The sequence below is a fragment of the Salvelinus fontinalis genome, chromosome 23 (assembly GCF_029448725.1).
Source record: "Salvelinus fontinalis isolate EN_2023a chromosome 23, ASM2944872v1, whole genome shotgun sequence".
Classification (NCBI taxonomy): Eukaryota; Metazoa; Chordata; class Actinopteri; order Salmoniformes; family Salmonidae; genus Salvelinus; species Salvelinus fontinalis.
In genome coordinates this window covers 20,270,653-20,296,398 of record NC_074687.1, presented here as the reverse complement: position 1 = coordinate 20,296,398, position 25,746 = coordinate 20,270,653, and the positions used below count along the sequence as shown (strand labels likewise).

Below are 25,746 nucleotides of genomic sequence, written 5' to 3'. Positions count from 1 at the left end.
TGGGGATTTCAGGGCTGTAGCTAACTCTCTCCCTCCAGCCCTTCACTATGTAAATACCCCCCAGGTGTGTTCTGCCCTTTTCGGTTATGACAGCCGTGGTGCTAGGGCCAACACTATAGAGAATGAATGTTCATGTCCCCCTCCCTGTAACATGATAAAACAGCTAGCAGTCCTCCTATGGTCTCTAAATGATAGCCCATTCCTCACTCCTCCTAACAAGAGCTAGTATGCAAATCCCAGTGTTGCGTACTATAGCTGTAAACTTGTCTGAACACCAGCTGTGAACTACAGCGGGTGTTAGTGTTACTCCAGGGTGTTGTTTGCATGGTAAACTTTGACATGTAAAATAAGTGAGATGATAAGTCCCATTTACATTGTTCCTCTGAAGTTGTATCCTTTGTGTGTGTGTGTGTGTGTGTGTGTGTGCGTGTGTGTAATGCATGTGCATATAATGTGTGTGCATGCATGTAATGTACGTGTGTGAGTGCGCGTGTGTATATGTGCGTGTGTAATGCATACGCGTGTGTGTAATGTACGTGTGTGTGTGTGCGTGTTGAGATGTACAGTTGAAGTTGGAAGTTTACATACACTTAGGTTGGAGTCATTAAAACGTGTTTTTCAACCACTCCACAAATTTCTTGTTAACAAACTATAGTTTCGGCAAGTCGGTTAGGACATCTACTTTGTGCATGACACAAGTAATTTTTCCAACAATTGTTTACAGACAGACTATTTCACTTATAAATTAACTGTATCACAATTCCAGTGGGTCAAAAGCTTACATACACTAAGTTGACTGTGCCTTTAAACAGCTTGGGAAATTCCAGAAAAGGATGGCATGGCTTTAGAAGCTTCTGATAGGCTTATTGACATCACTTGAGTCAATTGGAGGTGTACCTGTGGATGTATTTCAAGGCCTACCTTCAAACTCAGTACCTCTTTGCTTGACAGCATGGGAAAATTAAGAGAAATCAGCCAAGACCTCAGAAAAAAAATTGTAGACCTCCACAAGTCTGATTCATCCTTGGGGGCAATTTCCAAACGCATGAAGGTATCACGTTCATCTGTACAAACAATAGTACGCAAGTATTCACACCATGGGACCACGCAGCTGTCATACCGCTCAGGAAGGAAACGCGTTCTGTCTCCTAGAGATGAACGTACTGTGGTGTGAAAAGTGCAAATCATTCCCAGAACAACAGCAAAGGACCTTGTGAAGATGCTGGAGAAACAGGCACAAAAGTATCTATATCCACAGTAAAATGAGTCCTATATCGACGTAACCTGAAAGGCCACTCAGCAAGGAAGAAGCCACTGCTCCAAAACCAAAACCCAGACTACGGTTTGCAACTGCACATGGGGACAAAGATCGTACTTTTTGGAGAAATGTCCTTTGGTCTGATGAAACAAAAATAGAACTGTTTGGGCATGATGACCATCATTATGTTTGGAGGAAAAAGGGGAAGGCTTGCAAGCCGAAGAACACCATCCCAACAGTGAAGCACGGGGGTGGCAGCATCATGTTGTGGGGGTGCTTTGCTGCAGGAGGGACTAGTGCACTTCACAAAATAGATGGCATCATGAGGGAGGAAAATTATGTGGATATATTGATGCAACATCTCAAGACATCAGTCAGGAAGTTAAAGCTTGGTCGCAAATGGGTCTTCCAAATGGACAATGACCACAAGCATACTTCCAAAGTTGTGGCAAAATGGCTTAAGGACAACAAAGTCAAGGTATTGGAGTGGCTATCACAAAGCCCTGACCTCAATCCTATAGAAAACTTGTGGGCAGAACTGAAAAAGCGTGTGCGAGCAAGGAGGACTACAAACCTGACTCAGTTACACCAGCTCTGTCAGGAGGAATGGACCAAAATTCCCCCAACTTATTGTGGGAAGCTTGTGGAAGGCTACCTGAAACGTTTGACCCAAGTTTAACAATTTAAAGGCAACGCTACCAAATACTAATTGAGTGTATGTAAACTTCTGTCCCACTGGGAATATGATGAAAGAAATAAAAGCTGAAATAAATCATTCTCTCTACTATTATTCTGACATTTCACATTCTTAAAATAAAGTGGTGATCCTAATTGACCAAAGACAGGGAATTTATACTAGGATTAAATGTCAGGAATTGTGAAAAACTGAGTTTAAATGTATTTGGCTAAGGTGTATGTAAACTTCCAACTTCAAATGTAGATACCTTTCTGGGCCTTTAGCGTCTGTTCCTCAATCTGTCTTAGCCTCTCGACAAGCTCGTCCTTCTCCTTCTCTATCTTCGCCCTCTCCTTCTCTGCGTGCTCTCGTTTTCTCTTCTCGTTCTCTAGCTGGGCTCTGTAAAACAAAAGAGGCATAGTTCAGTTGATGAAAATGCCTGGGCTAATAATATATTCAAATTAAATGTAATTAATTGTTGAATATCTTACTCATATGATTCAATATCAAACTATATTTTGATGTATAAAATATGATCACAACACAGGTACAACTTTCTGCAACTTCAAGATGCTTTACAAAAAGGTAAAACACAAAAATGCACATTAGAGCAATACAGATATCCAGTCCATGAATGACTCTAAATAGCCTCATTAGACACACGAGAGCAGCTGTCAGGATGGTGGATCTCACCTCCTTTGAGGAGTCAAGTGAATACAGAGATCCACCATTCATGAGGCTCTGGTACAGACCAGACATATTTTAATACAATGCTGCCCCATTCTGGTCAGAATCACAACTATATGTTTGTGTTCCTTCTGTACCTTTCCATCTGTTTGTGGTGTTTCTCCTCCCTGGCCTGGGCCTTCATTTGCTGAACCTCAATGGTGTCAGGCTTCCTCCTCCTCATGTACAGTTCGTGGTTCCCCATGCACAGCGCCAGGATACGCTTGTTGATCCGCAACCGCGGGGCATAGAACACAAAATCCTATAGAGAGAGGAGTGAAGAGGAAAAGGGGAGAGGAGGGAGAGGCAGGGAGGAGAGAGGAGGGAGAAGCAGGGAGGAGAGAGGGGAAAGGAGGAGGAAGAGGCAGGGAGGAGAGAGGAGGGAGAGGCAGGGAGGAGAGAGGAGGGAGAGGCAGGGAGGAGAGAGGAGGGAGAGGCAGGGAGGAGAAAGGATAGAAGAGGAGAGGAGAGGAAAAGAGGAGGGGAGAGGAAAAGAGGAGGGGAGGCGGAGGGAGGGGAGAGAAGGAGGAGAGGCAGAGCAGGGAGGGGAGAGGCGGAGGAAGGGGAGAGGAGGAGTGAGGGGAGAAGATGAGTGAGGGGAGAAGATGAGTGAGGGGAGAGGAGGAGGGAGAGGCATGGAGGAGAGAGAGGCATGGAGGAGAGAGGAAGGGAGAGAAGGGGAGAGGAGGGAGGGGAGAAAAGGAAAAGAGGAAGGGGTTGACTCATTTTTCAGGTAATTCTACATTTAAGGAATTTAGCCCTCATTTTACTAATTTACAGATTAGTGCAATGTCTTTATTATATTATCATTGTTTATTGTACATTGTGGTGTATTGTTTCCTCCCGCCAATCCCAACCTTCCCAGTAGACTGACCAACCCTAAACCTAACCCTACCTTCCCGGTAGACTGACCAACCCTAAACCTAATCCTACCTTCCCGGGCAGACTGCCGAACCCTAAACCTAACACTACCTTCCGGTAGACTGACTAACCCTAAACCTAGCCCTACCTTCCCGGTAGACTGACCAACCCTAAACCTAACCCTACCTTCCGGTAGACTGACTAACCCTAAACCTAACCCTACATTCCCGGTAGACTGACCAACCCTAAACCTAACCCTACCTTCCCGGTAGACTGACTAACCCTAAACCTATCTTCCTGGTAGACTGACCGACCCTAAACCTAACCCTACCTTCCTGGTAGACTGACCAACCCTAAACCTAACCCTACCTTCCTGGTAGACTGACCAACGCTAAACTCTACCTTCCAGTAGACTGACTACCCCTAAACCTAACCCTACATTCCCGGTAGACTGACCAACCCTAAACCTAACCCTACCTTCCCGGTAGACTGACCAACCCTAAACCTACCTTCCTGGTAGACTGACCAACCCTAAACCTACCTTCCCGGTAAACTGACCAACCCTAAACCTAACCCTACCTTCCCGGTAGACTGACCAACCCTAAACCTACCTTCCTGGTAGACTGACCAACTCTAAACCTAACCCTACCTTCCCGGTAGACTGACCAACCCTAAACCTACCTTTCTGGTAGACTGACCAACCCTAAACCTAAACCTACCTTCCTGGTAGACTGGCCAACCCTAAACCTACCTTCCCGGTGGACTGACCAACCCTAAACCTTACCTTCCTGGTAGACTGACCAACCCTAAACCTAACCCTACCTTCCTGGTAGACTGACCAACCCCAACCCTAAACCTAACCCTACGTTCCCGGTAGACTGACCAACCCTAAACCTAACCCTACCTTCCTGGTAGACTGACCAGTACTAAACCTAACCCTACCTTCCTGGTAGACTGACCAACCCTAAACCTACCTTCCTGGTAGACTGACCAACCCTAAACCTAACCCTACCTTCCTGGTAGACTGACTAACCCTAAACTTAACCCTACCTTCCGGTAGACTGACTAACCCTAAACCTACCTTCCCGGTAGACTGACCAACCCTAAACCTAACCCTACCTTCCTGGTAGACTGACCAACCCTAAACCTAACCCTACCTTCCTGGTAGACTGACCAACCCTAACCCTACCTTCCTGGTAGACTGGCCAACCCTAAACCTACCTTCCTGGTAGACTGACCAACTCTAAACCTAACCCTACCTTCCTGGTAGACTGACCAACCCTAAACCTACCTTCCTGGTAGACTGACCAACTCTAAACCTAAACCTACCTTCCTGGTAGACTGACCAACCCTAAACCTACCTTCCTGGTAGACTGACCAACTCTAAACCTAACCCTACCTTCCTGGTAGACTGGCCAACCCTAAACCTACCTTCCTGGTAGACTGACCAACCCTAAACCTAACCCTACCTTCCTGGTAGACTGGCCAACCCTAAACCTAACCCTACCTTCCTGGTAGACTGGCCAACTCTAAACCTAACCGTACCTTCCTGGTAGACTGGCCAACTCTAAACCTAACCCTACCTTCATGGTAGACTGACCAACTCTAAACCTAACCCTACCTTCCTGGTAGACTGACTAACCCTAAACCTAAACCTACCTTCCCGGTAGACTGACCAACCCTAAACCTAACCCTACCTTCCGTTAGACTGACCAACCCTAAACCTAACCCTACCTTCCTGGTAGACTGGCCAACTCTAAACCTAACCCTACCTTGCTGGTAGACTGGCCAACCCTAAGCCTAACCCTACCTTCCTGGTAGACTGACCAACCCTAAACCTAACCCTACCTTCCTGGTAGACTGACCAACCCTAAACCTAACCCTACCTTCCTGGTAGACTGGCCAACTCTAAACCTAACCCTACCTTCCTGGTAGACTGACCAACCCTAACCCTACCTTCCTGGTAGACTGGCCAACCCTAAACCTACCTTCCTGGTAGACTGACCAACTCTAAACCTAACCCTACCTTCCTGGTAGACTGACCAACCCTAAACCTACCTTCCTGGTAGACTGACCAACTCTAAACCTAAACCTACCTTCCTGGTAGACTGACCAACCCTAAACCTACCTTCCTGGTAGACTGACCAACTCTAAACCTAACCCTACCTTCCTGGTAGACTGGCCAACCCTAAACCTACCTTCCTGGTAGACTGACCAACCCTAAACCTAACCCTACCTTCCTGGTAGACTGGCCAACCCTAAACCTAACCCTACCTTCCTGGTAGACTGGCCAACTCTAAACCTAACCGTACCTTCCTGGTAGACTGGCCAACTCTAAACCTAACCCTACCTTCATGGTAGACTGACCAACTCTAAACCTAACCCTACCTTCCTGGTAGACTGACTAACCCTAAACCTAAACCTACCTTCCCGGTAGACTGACCAACCCTAAACCTAACCCTACCTTCCGTTAGACTGACCAACCCTAAACCTAACCCTACCTTCCTGGTAGACTGGCCAACTCTAAACCTAACCCTACCTTGCTGGTAGACTGGCCAACCCTAAGCCTAACCCTACCTTCCTGGTAGACTGACCAACCCTAAACCTAACCCTACCTTCCTGGTAGACTGACCAACCCTAAACCTAACCCTACCTTCCTGGTAGACTGGCCAACTCTAAACCTAACCCTACCTTCCGGTAGACTGACTAACCCTAAACCTAACCCTACCTTCCCGGTAGACTGACCAACCCTAAACCTAACCCTACCTTCCGGTAGACTGACTAACTCTAAACCTAACCCTACCTTCCTGGTAGACTGACCAACCCTAAACCTAACCCTACCTTCCTGGTAGACTGACTTACTGGAGCTTTTTTGTCGATGGGTTTGATGACAAACTTCTTGTCGCTGAAGGAGATGTTCCTGATCTCGCTCCAGGGGAAGCCAATCTTTGGTGTCAACCTGGGGAGAAGGGAAGGAAAAATACAGACTGACTGTCTCAACACTATGCTAGTACAGTACTATGCCATGTGAAGGTAACTACCTACCCATATCAGTGTAGTATTAAATTAAGCTAGAGGTACCATCCATGCCCAGCAGACGGCGATAGTGTCATGGAGTATATCTGACAAGGCCATGCTCAGGTAGCCACAAAGGCTCTCTTACGTTCCACCTTAGTGGATGAATGGCATATTCCACCTTCCACTCTAAAATAACAAAAAAAACTGTATATATCAGTATTGCGTACTTGTCCTCGTGTTCGTAGATATTGAGTCCCAGTGCATCCACACCCAGCCACAACTCTGTTCCCTTCTTGTTCTTGATCTCAAAGTAGTTGACTCCATACATCTCCAGGTCCTGGGCTATCTTCAGATACTCCATCACTGAGTCCTCTCTGTGGACACAAACACACATTAGAAACAGTTAGAACTTGTGTAGAGAAGCAAGTTTGACACTAACAGACTCATATAAAGAAACACACATATAGACCCTCACACAAAGCACTACCTGAGCATGCCTCTGTGTTCCTCATGCCAGGTCTGTATTCTGTCCTCCCACTGCTCCTTAGTCAACTTGTGCTGCTCCAAGACCCTGCAGGACACACAAAAACATAAAGGGTTATTCAAACAGGGTTATTCAAACAGGGTTATTCAAACAGGGCCACACTAGAGGCCTAGCATCAAAAGACAGAACAGATTTATAGTGAGGGAGGGGCAAGCGACTCTACTGAAGAACTCCTTCTTTACAAAAGCACAAAATCCCTCCCTCCAACACACACTAATGGGGGAGTATGGAGAGAATTCATTAAGTAGAAGGACATTCCAGCCTCCTCAACCATTGTAGGAGCAATTTCAATAGAGATCCTCTGAGTTACTATGACAGCAAGACTCTTCCCCTGGTATTCTTTGAGTGGGACAGAGAGGGGCAGAGGAAGTGAAGGTGGAAATGTGGAGGTCTCTTCTGTACAGAGAGGGTTAGAGAGGGGACAGAGAGAGGTGTGTTTGGGGTACGGACCTCTGTGGCAGCAGGCGGTCGGAGGTGAGGTAGCCAGGCCTGTGGAGGTCTCTGTTGTAGTCTGCGTACTTGGCCTGGACAGAGTAGGAGGCCAGCAGCACGGCTGTCTCTGGAGGACAGTAGTTCTCATCATTCAGGATGGCCTCCTTTACCTGGCATGGGCAGGGAACACACACACACAGAAACACACACTTGTTTAAATACTTTGGATCTGCAATGTACATTGTGAGTACGACGGACACCAATAAACACGGAAACAAAAATAAACGTAACATGCAACAATTTCAAAGATTTTACTGTTACAGTTCATAAGGAAATCAGTCAATTGAAATAATTTCATTAGGCCCTAATCTATGGATTTCACATGACTGGGAATACAGATATGCATCTGTTGGTCACAGATACCTTTAAAAAAAGGTAGGAGTGTGGATCAGAAAACCAGTCAGTATCTGGTATGACCACCATTTGCCTCATGCAGCGTGGCACATCTCCTTCGCATAAAGCTGATCAGGCTGTTGATTGTGGCCTGTGGAATGTTGTCCCAGTCCTCTTTAATGGCTGTGCTAAGTTGCTGGATATTGCCGAGATCTGGAACTCACTGTCGTACAAGTCGATCCAGAGGATCCCAAACGTGCTCAATGTCTGGTGATGGAAGAACTGGGGCATTTTCAGCTTCCAGGAATTGTGTACAGATCCTTGCGACATGAGCGGATGGTGGCGGATGAATGGAATGACAATGGGCCTCAGGATCTCATCACGGTATCTCTGTGCATTCAAATTGCCATTAATAAAATGCAATCGTGTTCGTTGTCTGTAGCTAATGCTTGGCCATACCATAATCCCACCGCCACCATTGGGCACTATGTTCACAACGTTGTGTGTGCGAGTAATCAGCAAATCACTCGCACACACACGAAGCCATACACACTGTCTGCCATCTGCCCGGCACAGTTGAAACCGGAATTCATCTGTGAAGAGCACACTTCTCCAGCATGCCAGTGGCCATCGAAGTTCAGCATTTGCCTAATGAAGTCGATTACGACGCCGGACTGTGGTCAGGTCAAGACCCTGGTGAGGACGACGAGTGCAAAAATGAGCTTCCCTAAGACGGTTTCTGACAGTTTGTATAGAAACTTTTCGGTTGAGCAAACCCACAGCTGCCCGGATGGCTGGTCTCAGAGGATCCCGCAGGTGAAGACTCCAGATGTGGAGGTCCTGGGCTGGCGTGGTTACACGTGGTCGGTTGGACGTACTGCCAAATTCTCTAAAACAACATTGGAGGCTGCTTATGGTGGATAAATTAACATAACATTTTCTGGCAACAGCTCTGGTGGACAATCCTGCAGTCAGCATGTCAATTGCACGCTCCCTCAAAACTTGAGACATCTGTGGCGTTGTTTTGTGTGACAAAACTGCACATTTTAGAGTGGCCTTTTATTGTTCCCAGCACAAGGTGCAAATAATCATGCTGTTTAATCAGCTTCTTGATATGCCACACCTGTCAAGTGGATGGATTATCTTGCAAAGGAGAAAAGCTCACTTACTTACGAAACATGGGACCAACAATTCACATGTTGCGTATATATTTTTGTTCAGTATAAGAGTGTGCGTGCGTGTGTGTGTGTGTGTGTGTGTGTGTGTGTGTGTGTGTGTGTGTGTGTGTGTGTGTGTGTGTGTTACCTGCAGGAAGAAGAGTCTCTGTGTGATCTCCTGGATGAGTTCCTCAGACACGTCCTCAGGGAAGAACTTGGCTCTGAACTTAAACTGCAGAGGGTTCTCTTTCTTCACATCCTGCTGCGTCACCTTCTTGTTGAGTTTGAGCCACGTGCTGTAGCCTTTACTGTCTGTGTACTGCAGGCCAAAGAACCACACCTCCCGGAGGCCCACTGTCTTCACCACCTGAAAACACAAACACAATATGCGTCAATGATTAGCAGGTTAGGCCTCACGTAGCACTGAGAACCCAGATTCACCGTAGCCCAAAGCCTGCTCACCATTGATGCTCAAGTGTGTGAGCCACTTCACTGTTTCACCCCTAAGTGGGAGAACATCACTTTATTACAACACTCCTCTCTTTTCTCCATTCACACATGACCACATCTCTTTCACTCTCTCAGAAAGGCCCCTCAGGGTGTGTTCTCTCAGGCGCTGGCTCAACCATCAGGCCTGATGTGATTTACAGTCAATAGAGCACCACTGACCAGGGACATCATTCACTAACACATCATTAACTCTCCTCTCAATCTTACTCTGTCCATTTCTCACTCACTCTGTGACCCCATTCTCTCAAACACACACTCGTTTTGAACGAAGCCTGCTTGTGTTTTATTATTATTTCATTATCATTAGTCATATATATACACACACACACACTACCGTTCCAAAGGTAGGGGTCAGTTAGAAATGTCCTTGTTTTTTTTTTATCAAATTGATCAGAAATACAGTGTAGACATTGTTAATGTTGTAAATTACTATTGTAGCTGGAAACGGCTGATTTTGAATGGAATATCTACATAGGCGTACAGAGGCCCATTATCAGCAACCATCACTCCTGTGTTCCAATGGCACGTTGTGTTAGCTAATCCAAGTTTATCATTTTAAAAGGCTAATTGATCATTAGAAAACCCCTTTTGCAATTATGTTAGCACAGCTGAAAACTGTTGTTCTGATTAAAGAAGCAATAAAACTGGCCTTCTTTAGACTAGTTGAGTATCTGGAGTATCAGCATTTGTGGGTTTGATTACAGGCTCAAAATAGACAGAAACAAATAACTTTCTTCTGAAACTCAGTCTATTCTTGTTCTGAGGAATGATGGCTATTCCATGCGAGAAATTGCCAAGAAACTGAAGATATCGTACAATGCTGTGTGCTACTCCCTTTACAGAACAGCGCAAACTGGCCCTAATAGAAAGAGGAGTGAGAAAGAGTAGAAAGAGGAGTGAGAGAATAGAAAGAGGAGAGGCCCTGGTGCACAACTGAGCAAGAGGACAAGTACATTAGAGTGTCTTGTTTGAGAAACAGACGCCTCACAAGTCCTCAACTGGCAGCTACATTAAATAGTACCCGCAAAACACCAGTCTCAACGTCAACAGTGAAGAGGCGACTGACTCCGGGATGCTGGCCTTCTAGGCAGAGTTTCAAAGAAAAAGCCATCTCTCAGATTGTCCAATAAAATGAAAAGATTAAGATGGGCAAAAGAACACAGACACTGGACAGAGGAAGATTGGAAAAAGGTTCTATGGACAGTTTGAGGTGAAAAGTTTGAGGTGAAAAGTGAAAAGATGCTGGACGAGTGCTTGACGCCATCTGTCAAGCATGGTGGAGGCATTGTGATGGTCTGGGGGTGCTTTGGTGGTGGTAAAGTGGGAGATTTGTACAGGGTAAAGAGATCTTGAAGAAGGAAGGCTATCACTCCATTTTGCCACGCCATGCCATACCCTGCGGATGGCGCTTAATTGGAGCCAATTTCCTCCAAACTATGCAATAACTATTTAGGGAAGAAGCAGTCAGCTGGTATTCTGTCTATAATGGAGTGGCCAGCACAGTCACCGGATCTCAACCCTATTGAGCTGTTGTGGGAGAAGCTTGACTGTATGGTATGCAAGAAGTGCCCATCAAGATAATCCAACTTGTGGGAGGTGCTTCAGGAAGCATGGGTTGAAATCTCTTCAGATTACCTCAACAAATTGACAACTAGAATGCCAAAGGTCTGCAAGGCTGCAATTGCTGCAAATGGAGGATTCTTTGACGAAAGCAAAGTTTGAAGAACACAATTATTATTTAAATTAAAAATCCTTATTTATAAACCATGTTAACGTCTTGACTATATTTCCTATTCATTTTGCAACTAATTTCATTTATGTTTTCATGGAAAACAAGGACATTTCTAAGTGACCCCAAATTTTTGAACGGTAGTGCATATGTGTACATTATGATTCCCCTCAAAACAGGCCTCCTAGATCGCTTAAAGGGATGGGTAACTCCTGAGGTATGTTAGTACTAATATTGGCATGCATAACACCATAGAGCCTCTCTTTTTAAAAATGTTTTAATTTCACCTATATTTAACTAGGTAGGCCAGTTGAGAACAAGTTCTCATTTACAACTGCGAAATGGCCAAGATAAAGCAAAGCAGTTCGACACATACAACAACAGAGTTACACATGGAGTAAAACAAACATACAGTCAATAATACAGTAAAAAAAGTCTATATACAGTGAGTGCAAATGAGGTAAGGTAAGGGAGGTAAGGCAATATATAGGCCAATAGTGGCGAAGTAGTTACAATATAGCAATTAAACACTGGAGTGATAGATATGCAGAAGATGAATATGCAAGTAGAGATACTGGGGTGCAAAGGAGCAAAACAAATAATACAGTATGGGGATGAGGTAGTTGGATGGGCTATTTACAGATGGGCTATGTACAGGTGCAGTGAGGGAGATGAGTCTCCAGCTTCAGTGATTTTTGCAGTTCGTTCCAGTCATTGACAACAGAGAACTGGAAGGAAAGGCGGCCAAAGTAGGAATTGGCTTTGGGGTGACCAGTGAAATATACCTGCTGGAGCGCGTGCTATGGGTGGGTGCTGCTATGGTGACCAGTGAGCTGAGATAAGGCGGAGCATTACCTAGCAGAGACTTGTAGATGACCTAGAGCCAGTGGGTTTGGCGACGAGTATGAAGAGGGCCAGCCAACGAGAGCGTACAGGTCGCAGTGGTGGGTAGGGCTTTGGTGACAAAATGGATGGCACCGTGATAGACTGCATCCAATTTGTTGAGTGTTGGAGGCTATTTGGTAAATGACATCACCGAAGTCGAGGATCGGTGGGATAGTCAGTTTTACGAGGGTATGTTTGGCAGCATGAGTGAAGGAGGCTTTGTTGCGAAATAGGCAGCCGATTCTAGGTTTAATTTTGGACTGGAGATGCTTAATGTGAGTCTGGAAGGAGAGTTTACAGTCTAACCAGACACCTAGGTATTTGTAGTTGTCCACATATTCTAAGTCAGAACCGTCCAGAGTTGTGATGATGGACGGGCAGGCAGGTGCGGGCAGCGATCGGTTGAAGAGCATGCATTTAGTTTTACTTGCATCTAAGAGCAGTTGGAGGCCACGGAAGGAAAGTTGTATGGCATTGAAGATCATCTGGAGGTTAGTTAACACAGTATCCAAAGAAGGGCCAGAAGTATACAGAATGGTGTCATCTGCGTAGAGGTGGATCAGAGAATCATCAGCAGCAAGAGCGACATCATTGATGTATAGAGAAGAGAGTCGGCCCGAGAATTGAACCCTGTGGCACCCCCATAGACACTGCCAGAGGTCCGGACAACAGGCCATCCGATTTGACACACTGAACTCAATCTGAGAAGTAGTTGGTGAACCAGGCGAGGCAGTCATTTGAGAAACCAAAGCTGTTGAGTCTGCCAATAAGAATGTGGTGATTGACAGAGTCAAAAGTCTTGGCCAGGTCGATGAATACGGCTGCACAGCATTGTCTCTTATCGATGGCGGTTATGATATCGTTTAGGACCTTGAGCGTGGCTGAGGTGCACCCACGACCAGCTCTGAAACCAGATTGCATAGCGGAGAAGGTACGGTGGAATTCGAAATGGTCGGTAATCGGTTTCTTAACTTGGCTTTCGAAGACCTTAGAAAGGCAGGGTAGGATAGATATAGGTCTGTAGCAGTTTGGGTCAAGAGTGTCTCCCCCTTTGAAGAGGGGGATGACCGCGGCAGCTTTCCAATCTTTGGGAATCTCAGACGATACGAAAGATAAGTTGAACAGGCTAGTAATAGGGGTTGCAACAATTTCAGCAGATCATTTTAGAAAGAGAGGGTCCAGATTGTCTAGCCCGGCTGATTTGTAGGGGTCTGGATTTTGCAGCTCTTTCAGAACATCAGCTATCTGGATTTTGGTGAAGGAGAAATGGGGAGGCTTGGGTGAGTTGCTGTCGGGGGTGCAGGGCTGTTGACCGGGGTAGGGGTAGCCAGGTGGAAAGCATGGCCAGCCGTAGAAAAATGTTTATTGAAATTCTCAATTATCATGGATTTATTGGTGGATACAGTGTTTCCTAGCCTCAGTGCAGTGGGCAGCTGGGAGGAGGTGCTCTTATTCTCCATGGACTTTACAGTGTCCCAGAATTTTTTTGAGTTTGTGCTACAGGATGCAAATTTCTGTTTGAAAAAGCTAGCCTTAGCTTTCCTAACTGCCTGTGTACATTGGTTCCTAACTTCCCTGAAAAGTTGAATATCACGGGGGCTATTGATCGCTGAGATCTTGGTTGAAGACAGGACAAGTTGGTTAAGATGATATCTATGAGGGTGCCCGTGTTTATGGATTTGGGGTTGTACCTGGTAGGTTCATTGATAATTTGTGTGAGATTGAGGGCATCAAGCTTAGATTGTAGGATGGCCGGGGTGTTAAGCATGTCCCAGTTTAGGTGACCTAGCAGCACGAGCTCTGAAGATAGATGGGGGGCAATCAATTCACATATGGTGTCCAGGGCACAGCTGGGGGCAGAGGGTGGTCTATAGCAAGCGGCAACGGTGAGAGACTTGTTTCTGGAAAGGTGGATTTTAGTAGAAGCTTGAATTGTTTGTGCACAGACCTGGATAGTAAGACAGAACTCTGCAGGCTATCTCTGTTATCTCTGCAGCCTCTTTGTGCTATTGGGGAAAATAAGTATTAGGTTGATTAAATATGTTATCGAATTTGATTTAGAATTCAGTTTAATTACAGTATTCAGACCTGATTTGCCAGTTTTAATTTAAATTTTATTTAGTTGTCTAAAAATATATCTATTTTGTTGTAATATGATTTAGTTTCAGTTTTAGTGTTAGGTTCAGAAAGCATGCATGGGCCAGGCTAGGAGCCTGTTTTTTGGGATGTCACTACTGGGGGGCAGTAATACAGTCGTGGCAAAAAGTTTTGAGAATGACACAAATACTAATTTTCACAAAGTCTGCTGCCTTCTTAACGATGGCAATTTGCATATACTCAAGAATGTTATGAAGAGTGATCAGATGAATTGCAATTAATTGCAAAGTCCCTCTTCGCCATGCAAATTAACTGAATCCCCAAAAAAACATTTCCACTGCATTTCTGCCCTGCCACAAAAGGACCAGCTGACATCATGTCAGTGATTCTCTCGTTAACACAGGTGTGAGTGTTGACGAGGACAAGGCTGGAGATCACTCTGTCATGCTGATTGAGTTTGAATAACAGACTGGAAGCTTCAAAAGGAGGGTGCTTGGAATCATTGTTCTTCCTCTGTCAACCATAGTTACCTGCAAGGAAACACATGCGTCATCATTGCTTTGCACAAAAAGGGCTTCACAGGCAAGGATATTGCTGCCAGTAAGATTGCACCTATATCAACCATTTATTGGATCATCAAGAACTTCAAGGAAAGCGGTTCAATTGTTGTATAGAAGGCTTCAGGGTGCCCAAGAAAGTCCAGCAAGCGCCAAGACCGTCTCCTAAAGTTGTTTCAGCTGTGGGATCGGGGCACCATCAGTACAGAGCTTGCTCAGGAATGGCAGCAGGCAGGTGTGAGTGCATCTGCGCGCACAGTGAGGCGAAGACTTTGAGGATGGCTTGGTGTCAAGAAGGGCAGCAAAGAAGCCACTTCTCTCCAGGAAAAACATCAGGGACAGACTGATATTCTGCAAAAGGTACAGGGATTGGACTGCTGAGGACTGGGGTAAAGTAATTTTCTCTGATGAATCCCCTTTCTGATTGTTTGGGGCATCTGGAAAAAAGCTTGTCCGGAGAAGACAAGGTGAGCGCTACCATCAGTCCTGTGTTATGCCAATAGTAAAGCATCCTGAGACCATTCATGTGTGGAATTGCTTCTCAGCCAAGGGAGTGGGCTCACTCACAATTTTGCCTAAGAACACAGCCATGAATAAAGAATGGTACCAACACATCCTCCGAGTGCATCTTCTCCCAACCATCCAGGAACAGTTTGGTGACGAAGAATGCCTTTTCCAGCATGATGGAGCACCTTGCCATAAGGCAAAAGTGATAACTAAGTGGCTCGGGGAACAAAACATCGATATTTTGGGTCCATGGCCTGTCACGATCGTGTGGAGGATTGACGGACCAAAACGCAGCATTTGGAAAATAAGACATCTTCCTTTTATTGATGACGAAGGCAAAACGAAACAAAACACTTACACACTAACAAAACAATAAAACGACCGTGAAGCTATGAACGTAGTGCACACACAGGCTACAAACGTATAACATAGACAATTACCCACATCAAACGAAAGCCTATGGCTACCCTAAATATGGCTCCCAATCAGAGACAACAGAAATCAGCTGTCTCTAATTGGGAACCCATTCAGGCAACCATAGACTCTCCTAGACAACTACACCAACATAGACACAGCTAGACACATACACTCAACACAAACCCATACACTACACCCAACACCCCCTTTACCATATAACCACCCAAAACCGATAAAACACAAACATTCCCCATGTCACACCCTGACCTAACTAAAATAATAAAGAAAACAAAGAATACTAAGGCCAGGGTGTGACATAACCCCCCCCTTAAGGTGCGAACTCCGGGCGCACCAGCACACAGTCTAGGGGAGGGTCTGGGTGGGCTTCCTTCCACGGTGGCGGCTCCGGTACTGGTCGTGGTCCCCACCCCACCACAGTCACTAACCGCCTCCTTAGCTTCCTCCAAATGACCCCCCTCCACATTAACCCCACTGAATTAAGGGGCAGCTCCGGACTGAGGAACGGCAGCTCCGGACTGAGGAACGGCAGCTCCGGACTGAGGAACGGCAGCTCCCGACTGAGGAACGGCAGCTCCCGACTGAGGAACGGCAGCTCCCGACTGAGGAACGGCAGCTCCCGACTGAGGAACGGCAGCTCCCGACTGAGGAACGGCAGCTCCCGACTGAGGAACGGCAGCTCCCGACTGAGGAACGGCAGCTCCCGACTGAGGAACGGCAGCTCCCGACTGAGGAACGGCAGCTCCCGACTGAGGAACGGCAGCTCCCGACTGAGGAACGGCAGCTCCCGACTGAGGAACGGCAGCTCCCGACTGAGGAACGGCAGCTCCCGACTGAGGAACGGCAGCTCCCGACTGAGGAACGGCAGCTCCCGACTGAGGAACGGCAGCTCCCGACTGAGGAACGGCAGCTCCCGACTGAGGAACGGCAGCTCCCGACTGAGGAACGGCAGCTCCCGACTGAGGAACGGCAGCTCCCGACTGAGGAACGGCAGCTCCCGACTGAGGAACGGCAGCTCCCGACTGAGGAACGGCAGCTCCCGACTGAGGAACGGCAGCTCCCGACTGAGGAACGGCAGCTCCCGACTGAGGAACGGCAGCTCCCGACTGAGGAACGGCAGCTCCCGACTGAGGAACGGCAGCTCCCGACTGAGGAACGGCAGCTCCCGACTGAGGAACGGCAGCTCCCGACTGAGGAACGGCAGCTCCCGACTGAGGAACGGCAGCTCCCGACTGAGGAACGGCAGCTCCCGACTGAGGAACGGCAGCTCCCGACTGAGGAACGGCAGCTCCCGACTGAGGAACGGCAGCTCCCGACTGAGGAACGGCAGCTCCCGACTGAGGAACGGCAGCTCCCGACTGAGGAACGGCAGCTCCCGACTGAGGAACGGCAGCTCCCGACTGAGGAACGGCAGCTCCCGACTGAGGAACGGCAGCTCCCGACTGAGGAACGGCAGCTCCCGACTGAGGAACGGCAGCTCCCGACTGAGGAACGGCAGCTCCCGACTGAGGAACGGCAGCTCCCGACTGAGGAACGGCAGCTCCCGACTGAGGAACGGCAGCTCCCGACTGAGGAACGGCAGCTCCCGACTGAGGAACGGCAGCTCCCGACTGAGGAACGGCAGCTCCCGACTGAGGAACGGCAGCTCCCGACTGAGGAACGGCAGCTCCCGACTGAGGAACGGCAGCTCCCGACTGAGGAACGGCAGCTCCCGACTGAGGAACGGCAGCTCCCGACTGAGGAACGGCAGCTCCCGACTGAGGAACGGCAGCTCCCGACTGAGGAACGGCAGCTCCCGACTGAGGAACGGCAGCTCCCGACTGAGGAACGGCAGCTCCCGACTGAGGAACGGCAGCTCCCGACTGAGGAACGGCAGCTCCCGACTGAGGAACGGCAGCTCCCGACTGAGGAACGGCAGCTCCCGACTGAGGAACGGCAGCTCCCGACTGAGGAACGGCAGCTCCCGACTGAGGAACGGCAGCTCCCGACTGAGGAACGGCAGCTCCCGACTGAGGAACGGCAGCTCCCGACTGAGGAACGGCAGCTCCCGACTGAGGAACGGCAGCTCCCGACTGAGGAACGGCAGCTCCCGACTGAGGAACGGCAGCTCCCGACTGAGGGACGGCCCAGGCTGCTCATGGCTGGCTGACGGCCCAGGCTGCTCATGGCTGGCTGACGGATCTGGCTGCTCATGGCTGGCTGACGGATCTGGCTGCTCATGGCTGGCTGGCGGATCTGGCAGATCCTGGCTGGCTGGCGGCTCTGGCAGATCCTGTCTGGCTGGCGGCTCTGGCAGATCCTGTCTGGCTGGCGGCTCTGGCAGATCCTGTCTGGCTGGCGGCTCTGGCAGATCCTGTCTGGCTGGCGGCTCTGGCAGATCCTGTCTGGCTGGCGGCTCTGGCAGATCCTGTCTGGTTGGCGGCTCTGGCAGATCCTGTCTGGTTGGCGGCTCTGGCAGATCCTGTCTGGTTGGCGGCTCTGGCAGATCCTGTCTGGTTGGCGGCTCTGGCAGATCCTGTCTGGTTGGCGGCTCTGGCAGATCCTGTCTGGTTGGCGGCTCTGGCAGATCCTGTCTGGTTGGCGGCTCTGGCAGATCCTGTCTGGTTGGCGGCTCTGGCAGATCCTGTCTGGTTGGCGGCTCTGGCAGATCCTGTCTGGTTGGCGGCTCTGGCAGATCCTGTCTGGTTGGCGGCTCTGGCAGATCCTGTCTGGTTGGCGGCTCTGGCAGATCCTGTCTGGTTGGCGGCTCTGGCAGATCCTGTCTGGTTGGCGGCTCTGGCAGATCCTGTCTGGTTGGCGGCTCTGGCAGATCCTGTCTGGTTGGCGGCTCTGGCAGATCCTGTCTGGTTGGCGGCTCTGGCAGATCCTGTCTGACGAATGGCTCTAGCGGCTCCTGACTGACGAACGGCTCTGACGGCTCGGGACAGACGGGCGGCTCTAATGGCTCGGGGCAGACGGATGGCTCAGATGGCGCTGGGTAGACGGATGGCTCAGATGGCGCTGGGTAGACGGATGGCTCAGATGGCGCTTGGCAGACGGGCAGTTCAGGCATCGCTGTGCAGACGGCAGACTCTTGCCGGCTGAGGCGTACTGTAGGTCTGGTGCGTGGTGCCGGAACTGGTGGTACCGGGCTGGGGACACGCATCTCCGGGCTAGTGCGGGGAGAAGGAACAGGGCATACTGGACCCTGGGAACGCACATTAGGCCTAGTGCGTGGTGCCGGAACTGGTGGTACCGGACTGGGGACACGCATCTCAGGGCTAGTGCGGGGGAGCAGCAACAGGACGCACAGGACTCTGGGGACACACAGGAGGCTTGTTGCGTGGTTTAGGCACTGGTGGTAAAGGGCTGGAGACACGCACCATAGGACTAGTGCGTGGAGGAGGCACTGGTGGTACTGGGTAGGGGCGGGGAGGTGGCGCCGGAAATACCGGACCGTGCATGCGTACTGGCTCCCTTGAGCACTGAGCCTGCCCAACCCTACCTGGTTGTATGCTCCCCGTCGCCTGACCAGTGCGGGGAGGTGGAATAACCCGCACCGGGCTATGTAGGCGAACCGGGGACACCATGCGTAAGGCTGGTGCCATGTACGCCGGCCCGAGGAGACGCACTGGTGACCAGATGCGTTGGGCCGGCTTCATGACATACGGCTCAACGCTCAATCTAGCCCGGCCGATACGTGGAGCTGGAATGTACCGAACCGGGCTATGCACGCGTACAGGAGACACCGTGCGCTCTACTGCGTAACACGGTGTCTGCCCGTACTCTCGCTCTCCACGGTAAGTACAGGGAGTAGGCGCAGGTTTCCTACCTGACTTCGCCACACTCCCTTTAAGGCCCCCCCCAAGAAATTTTTGGGTTGTACTCACGGGCTTCCAGCCTTGTTTCCGTGCTGCCTCCTCATATCGCCTCCTCTCGGCTTTAGCTGCCTCCAGCTCTTCACGAGAAAGGCGATATTCTCCCGGTTGTGCCCAAGGCCCCTTACCATCCAGTATCTCCTCCCATGTCCAAGAATCCTGTGTAGGTGGGTCCTGTTGCCGCTTTACATGCCGCTTGGTCCTGTATTGGTGGGTAATTCTGTCACGATCGTGTGGAGGATTGACGGACCAAAACGCAGCATTTGGAAAATAAGCCATCTTCCTTTTATTGATGACGAAGGCAAAACGAAACAAAACACTTACACACTAACAAAACAATAAAACGACCATGAAGCTATGAACGTAGTGCACACACAGGCTACAAACGTATAACATAGACAATTACCCACATCAAACGAAAGCCTATGGCTACCCTAAATATGGCTCCCAATCAGAGACAACAGAAATCAGCAGTCTCTAATTGGGAACCCATTCAGGCAACCATAGACTCTCCTAGACAACTACACCAACATAGACACAGCTAGACACATACACTCAACACAAACCCATACACTACACCCAACACCCCCTTTACCATATAACCACCCAAAACCGATAAAACACAAACATTCCCCATGTCACACCCTGACCTAACTAAAATAATAAAGAAAACAAAGAATACTAAGGCCAGGAAACTCCCCAGACCTTAATCCTATTGAGAACTTGTGGTCAAACCTCAAGAGGCGGGTGGACAAACAAAAACCGACAAATTCTGACAAACTCCAAGCATTGATTATGCAAGAATGGGCTACCATTGGTCAGGATGTGGCCCAGAAGTTAATTGACAGCATGCCAGGGCGGATTGCAGAGGTCTTGAAAAAGAAGGGTCAACACTGCAAATAGATTTTTTGGGATCAACTTCATGTAATTGTCAATTAAAAAGCCCTTTGACACTTATGAAATGCTTGTAATTATACTTCAGTATTCCATAGTAACATCTGACAAAAATATCTAGACACTGATGCAGCAAACTTTGTGAAAATTAATATTTGTGTCATTCTCAAAACTTTTGACCACGACTGTACATAATAAGGTGATGGGTCAGGTCATAGGTTAGGCTGAGTTTCATCTCTCGTGGACAGACCAGTTCAACAGAAATGGTATCATAGATCAGTCATGGTACAACAGGATGCATGAGACAAAAGCAGTATTAGTTCCGGTGCTTTGAACAAATCACGATTTCGGGAGAGGAGGGAACAATCGGCCATCAGCCTTAGATCAACAGTTGGCCCAGTGTAGTGTTTGAGAGAGAGAAAGCAAGAGAGCGTTAGAGAGAAATTATTTTGTAGAAAATGCAACAGAGTATCTTGTAGTGTGTGTGTATATATATGTATGTGTTGTAGCGATTATGACATGGTGTGCATGCAAGATTGTAAGTAAAGGTCATTGGAGTCCAGTGACTGAGTGTGTCATTGGAGTCCAGTGACTGAGTGTGTCATTGGAGTCCAGTGACTGAGTGTGTCATTGGAGTCCAGTGTGTTCACTGATGTGACTCTGCCTGTATGACAAGCAGAGTCAGCAGAAGAGGATGCCTGCTGAGTCAGAGCTGGGCTCCAGTCCAGCACTACAGAGATAACTAGTTGCTAACAATCTTTGGACTGGAATGGAGTTGCAAATTGAACTGACTGTCAACGTGAACCACATTACGAGGTAAAAGGTTTCAAATATCAGCATTTCCTCAACTCACATACACAGCCATTTCCTGTCTCAATCAGCTTCCTTGGGAAACACATGCAAACAATATCTGTCTCTACATCTCTCTGCCTATGCCTCTCGCTCTCTGCTGCTCCAGCAGTCTCCTGTAGCCCACCCGAGTTCTGCTACTGAAAGCTGCCCTTTCTGCACACAACACACACACTGGCCTCCCACCTCTCTGTGGGAGTCTCCACTGGCCTCTCTCTGTCACTGCTCTGCACAATGAATGCTCTGTTTCTCTGTCTCAGTCTCTCCCTCTCTGTTCCTGACAATACCCATACAGGCTCTAACTAGACCAGCTCCCAGCCTTGTTGACCCTCTATAGTGTGTGTGTCTGTTCTAAGTCAACCCCATGCTTACCTGGTCAAAGAGCTGTTTGCCGGTGGTGTTGGGCTGGATGGCAAACTCCAACTCTGCATCCATGGTGGTGACCCGCACATTGATCTACACAGACAGACAGACAGAATACCCATTAGTAACTCATATGTTCATAAACACACAGTACTTTAAGCAAAAGGAGAGGAAACATTTGTGCACAGCAGGGTAATTCTCTTCCAAGGTGCTGGTTTTGACAAGACCAATATGAGCACAGCAAATTCAGAGGAAACAGATGCACATGTTAATGTCCCACAGATATGTGTCACACAGAACCCACTTGGCAGCATGCTCCCCCTCCCTTCCCCCTCCCTCCGTCAGTCTCCTTAGCTGCATCCCTCCATCTCACAGCTGGAGAGAAGAGAACACATACTGTTAATGTACAGCAGTACAAAGTGAGAGTCCACTACACTGATACACCACCACTGCCGGGTAACTGAAAAGAGAGGGCCAAGGGCTTTAGCTGCATATACTGTAGCCTAATGCGTGTTCACGTGGATGTTGGAGTTATCGGACTGAGTTGAGTGGGCACCTGTGCAGTCTACTGCTGAAGACATGCAAGTGTGTGTGCTCCACTTCTTATCATTCTTCTAGAAATATCTCTAACCTCTTGTAGGACATCTACTCACACACTACATATGCACGCCACGAGCACACAAGTCAGACAGGCTCTCATTCTCACTTTAGAATTTAGGTCAACCCCTTTAAGTGATTGCCTAGTTAAATAAAAAGGTTCAATAAAAAATTAAATAAATAAAAAAAGTTGAGCAACGATGCTTCCAAAAGGGCTGTGCCACAGACATACCCCCTGAAGACGAAACACAATAAAAAAACAAACTCCTGTCAATTTACATGATGCAGCTCATAAGACACAAAATAAGCCAGAAAGTGCTCCGGGCCAGAATCTAAGTGAGTCACACTTGCTCTGTTGAAATGATCCCCTCTCTCACTCTCTCTCTCTCTCTCTCTCTGTCTGTCCCATTTCTCTCCCCCTCTCCTCTCGTCCCGAGGCACCGAGCTTCACAGAAAGAGGGTACAATAGCAGTTATTTGGCACCAGAATAGCAGCAGCAGCCATTTGACTGAGGATTCTCCGATGGCCCTTTAGCGCACTGGTTCTCAATCCTGGTCCTGGGGACCCGGAGGGGTGCACATTTTGTTTTTGCCCTAGCACTACACAGCTGATTCAAATTATCAACTCATCAAAAGGCTTTGATGATTGAATCAGGTGTGTGGTGCTAGGGCAAAAACAAAAATGTCCACCCCTCCGGGTCCCCAGGACCAGGATTGAGAACCAGTGCTTAGCGCGTCAATGAGTAAATACCTCTGGTACAGAAACAGAACTCCCTGGGTTTGAATTATTCACCGCTTTAAAAATAAATCCTCAATGCCAGCTGAACTTCATGAGTAAATAGCGCAGTGTAGTTCTGTTCTAGGAGCTGAGATGTAGGCCAAAGACGGAGACAAAAAAGGAAATAAATTAAGTCTTTCAGATTTGCACCAGGGGCAATATTGGACTCAATCCAATGCAATCCAAGATATCAGAACTATGTCTGTGCCAAAGCTAAAAGTCATAAGACCCTTTAAACGTTAATGAAAACATACGCCATCTTAAATCACATCTATAGAACACAGAGGCCTCAGAACAGGCAGACAGCAGTAGCAATACAGAGATATAACATCTACAGAAAAGACAGGAATACCCTATAGGGAGGTGTTGCTGTATATGTTCAGAGCCATATTCCTCATATTTGATCTCATGTTAAATGTTTTTGAAGTGTTGTAGTTGAAAGTTCACCTGCCCCATCTAAAGCCTATTCTTTTGTGATGCTGCTATATGCCATCAAGTGCTAACAGTCAGTATTTGCATAATATGTGTTAGAGGTCGAACGATTATGATTTTTCAACGCCGATACCGATTATTGGAGGACCAAAAAAGCCGATACTGATAAAATCGGCCGATTTTTATATATATATTTGTAATAATGACAATTACAACAATACTGAACACTTATTTTAACTTAATATAATACATCAAAAAAATCTATTTAGTCTCAAATAAATAATGAAACATGTTCAATTTGGTTTAAATAATGCAAAAACAAAGTGTTGGAGAAGAAAGTAAAAGTGCAATATGTGCCATGTAAAAAAAGCTAACGTTTAAGTTCCTTGCTCAGAACATGAGAACATATGAAAGCTGGTGGTTCCTTTTAACATGAGTCTTCAATATTCCCAGTTAATACGTTTTAGGTTGTAGTTATTATAGGACTATTTCTCTCTATACCATTTGTATTTCATTAACCTTTGACTATTGGATGTTCTAATAGGTACTTTAGTATTGCCAGCCTAATCTCGGGAGTTGATAGGCTAAACAGCGCAATCAAATCAAATGTATTTGTCACATACACATGGTTTGCAAATGTTAATGCGAGTGTAGCGAAATGCTTGTGCTTCTAGTTCCGACCACGCAGTAATATCTAACAAGTAATATAACCTAACAATTTCACAACAACTACCTTATACACACAAGTGTAAAGGAATGAATACAAATATGTATATAAAAAATCTATGAATGAGTGATGGCCGAACGGCATAGGCAAGATGCAGTAGATGGTATAGAGTACAGTATATACATATGAGATGAGTAATGTAGGATATGAAAACATTATATAAAGTGGCATTGTTTAAAGTGGCTAGTGATACATTACATCAAGATGGCGAGATGCAGTAGATGGTATAGTGTACAGTATATACATATGAGATGAGTAATGTAGGATATGAAAACATTATATAAAGTGGTACTGTTTAAAGTGGCTAGTGATACATTACATCAAGATGGCAAGATGCAGTAGATGGTATAGTGTACAGTATATACATATGAGATGATTAATGTAGGGTATGTAAGCATTATATAAAGTGGCTAGTGATAAATTGATTACATCAATTTTTCCATTATTAAAAGTGGCTACAGTTGAGTCAGTATGTTGGCAGCAGCCACTCAATGTTAGTGATGGCTGTTTAACAGTCTGATGGCCTTGAGATAGAAGCTGTTTTTCAGTCTCTCGGTCCCCGCTTTGATGCACCTGTGCTTGAAGCACAGCGAAGAGTTTCTGGCAAAACGCAGGAAAGTTCTGTTTGAATGAATGCTTACGAGCCTGCTGCTGCCTACCACCGCTCAGTCAGACTGCTCTATCAAATCATAGACTAAATTATAATATAATAACACACAGAAATACGAGTCTTAGGTCATTAATATGGTCAAATCCGGAAACTATAATTTCGAAAACAAAATGTTTATTCTTTCAGTGAAATACGGAACCGTTCTGTATTTTATCTAACGGGTGGCATCCCAAAGTCTAAATATTGCTGTTACATTGCACAACCTTCAGTGTTATGTCATTATTATGTAAAATTCTTGCAAATTAATTACGGTCTTTGTTAGGAAGAAATGGTCTTCACACAGTTCGCAACGAGCCAGGCGGCCCAAACTGCTGCATATACCCTGACTCTGCTTGCACAGAACGCAAGAAAAGTGACACAATTTCCCTAGCTAAAAGAAATTCAAGTTAGCAGGCAATATTAGCTAAATATGCAGGTTTAAACATATATACTTGTGTATTGATTTTAAGAAAGGCATTGATGTTTATGCTTAGGTACACATTGGTGCAACGACAGTGCTTCATTCGTGAATGCGCTTGTTAAATCACCCGTTTGGCGAAGTAGGCTGTGATTCAATGACAAATAAACAGGCACGCATCGATAATATGCAACGCAGGACAAGCTAGATAAACTAGTAATAACATCAACCATGTGTAGTTAACTAGTGATTGTTAAGATTCATTGTTTTTTATAAAATAAGTTTAATGCTAGCTAGCACCTCACCTTGGCTCCTTGCTGCACTCGCATAACAGGTAGTCAGCCTGCAACCCAGTCTCCTCGTGGAGTGCAATGTAATCGGCCATGATCGGTGTCAAA

The 25,746-nt window shown here is 47.2% G+C and overlaps 1 protein-coding gene across 2 annotated transcripts in view; it reads right to left on the bottom strand.

Annotated features, from left to right (window-relative positions):
- The window catches only part of LOC129820996 (radixin), a 67,579-nt gene that overhangs the window by 5,668 nt on the left and 36,165 nt on the right, over positions 1-25,746 (bottom strand). For both annotated transcript variants that reach the window (XM_055878191.1, XM_055878190.1), the window contains 8 exons: positions 21,758-21,841; positions 9,214-9,432; positions 7,534-7,685; positions 7,027-7,110; positions 6,767-6,913; positions 6,384-6,480; positions 2,759-2,922; positions 2,203-2,333 (listed from right to left, as the gene is read on the bottom strand). In XM_055878191.1, coding sequence (XP_055734166.1) covers positions 2,203-2,333; positions 2,759-2,922; positions 6,384-6,480; positions 6,767-6,913; positions 7,027-7,110; positions 7,534-7,685; positions 9,214-9,432; positions 21,758-21,820 — 1,057 coding nt within the window. In that variant the 5' untranslated portion in view covers positions 21,821-21,841. The remainder of the gene's footprint in view (positions 1-2,202; positions 2,334-2,758; positions 2,923-6,383; positions 6,481-6,766; positions 6,914-7,026; positions 7,111-7,533; positions 7,686-9,213; positions 9,433-21,757; positions 21,842-25,746) is intronic.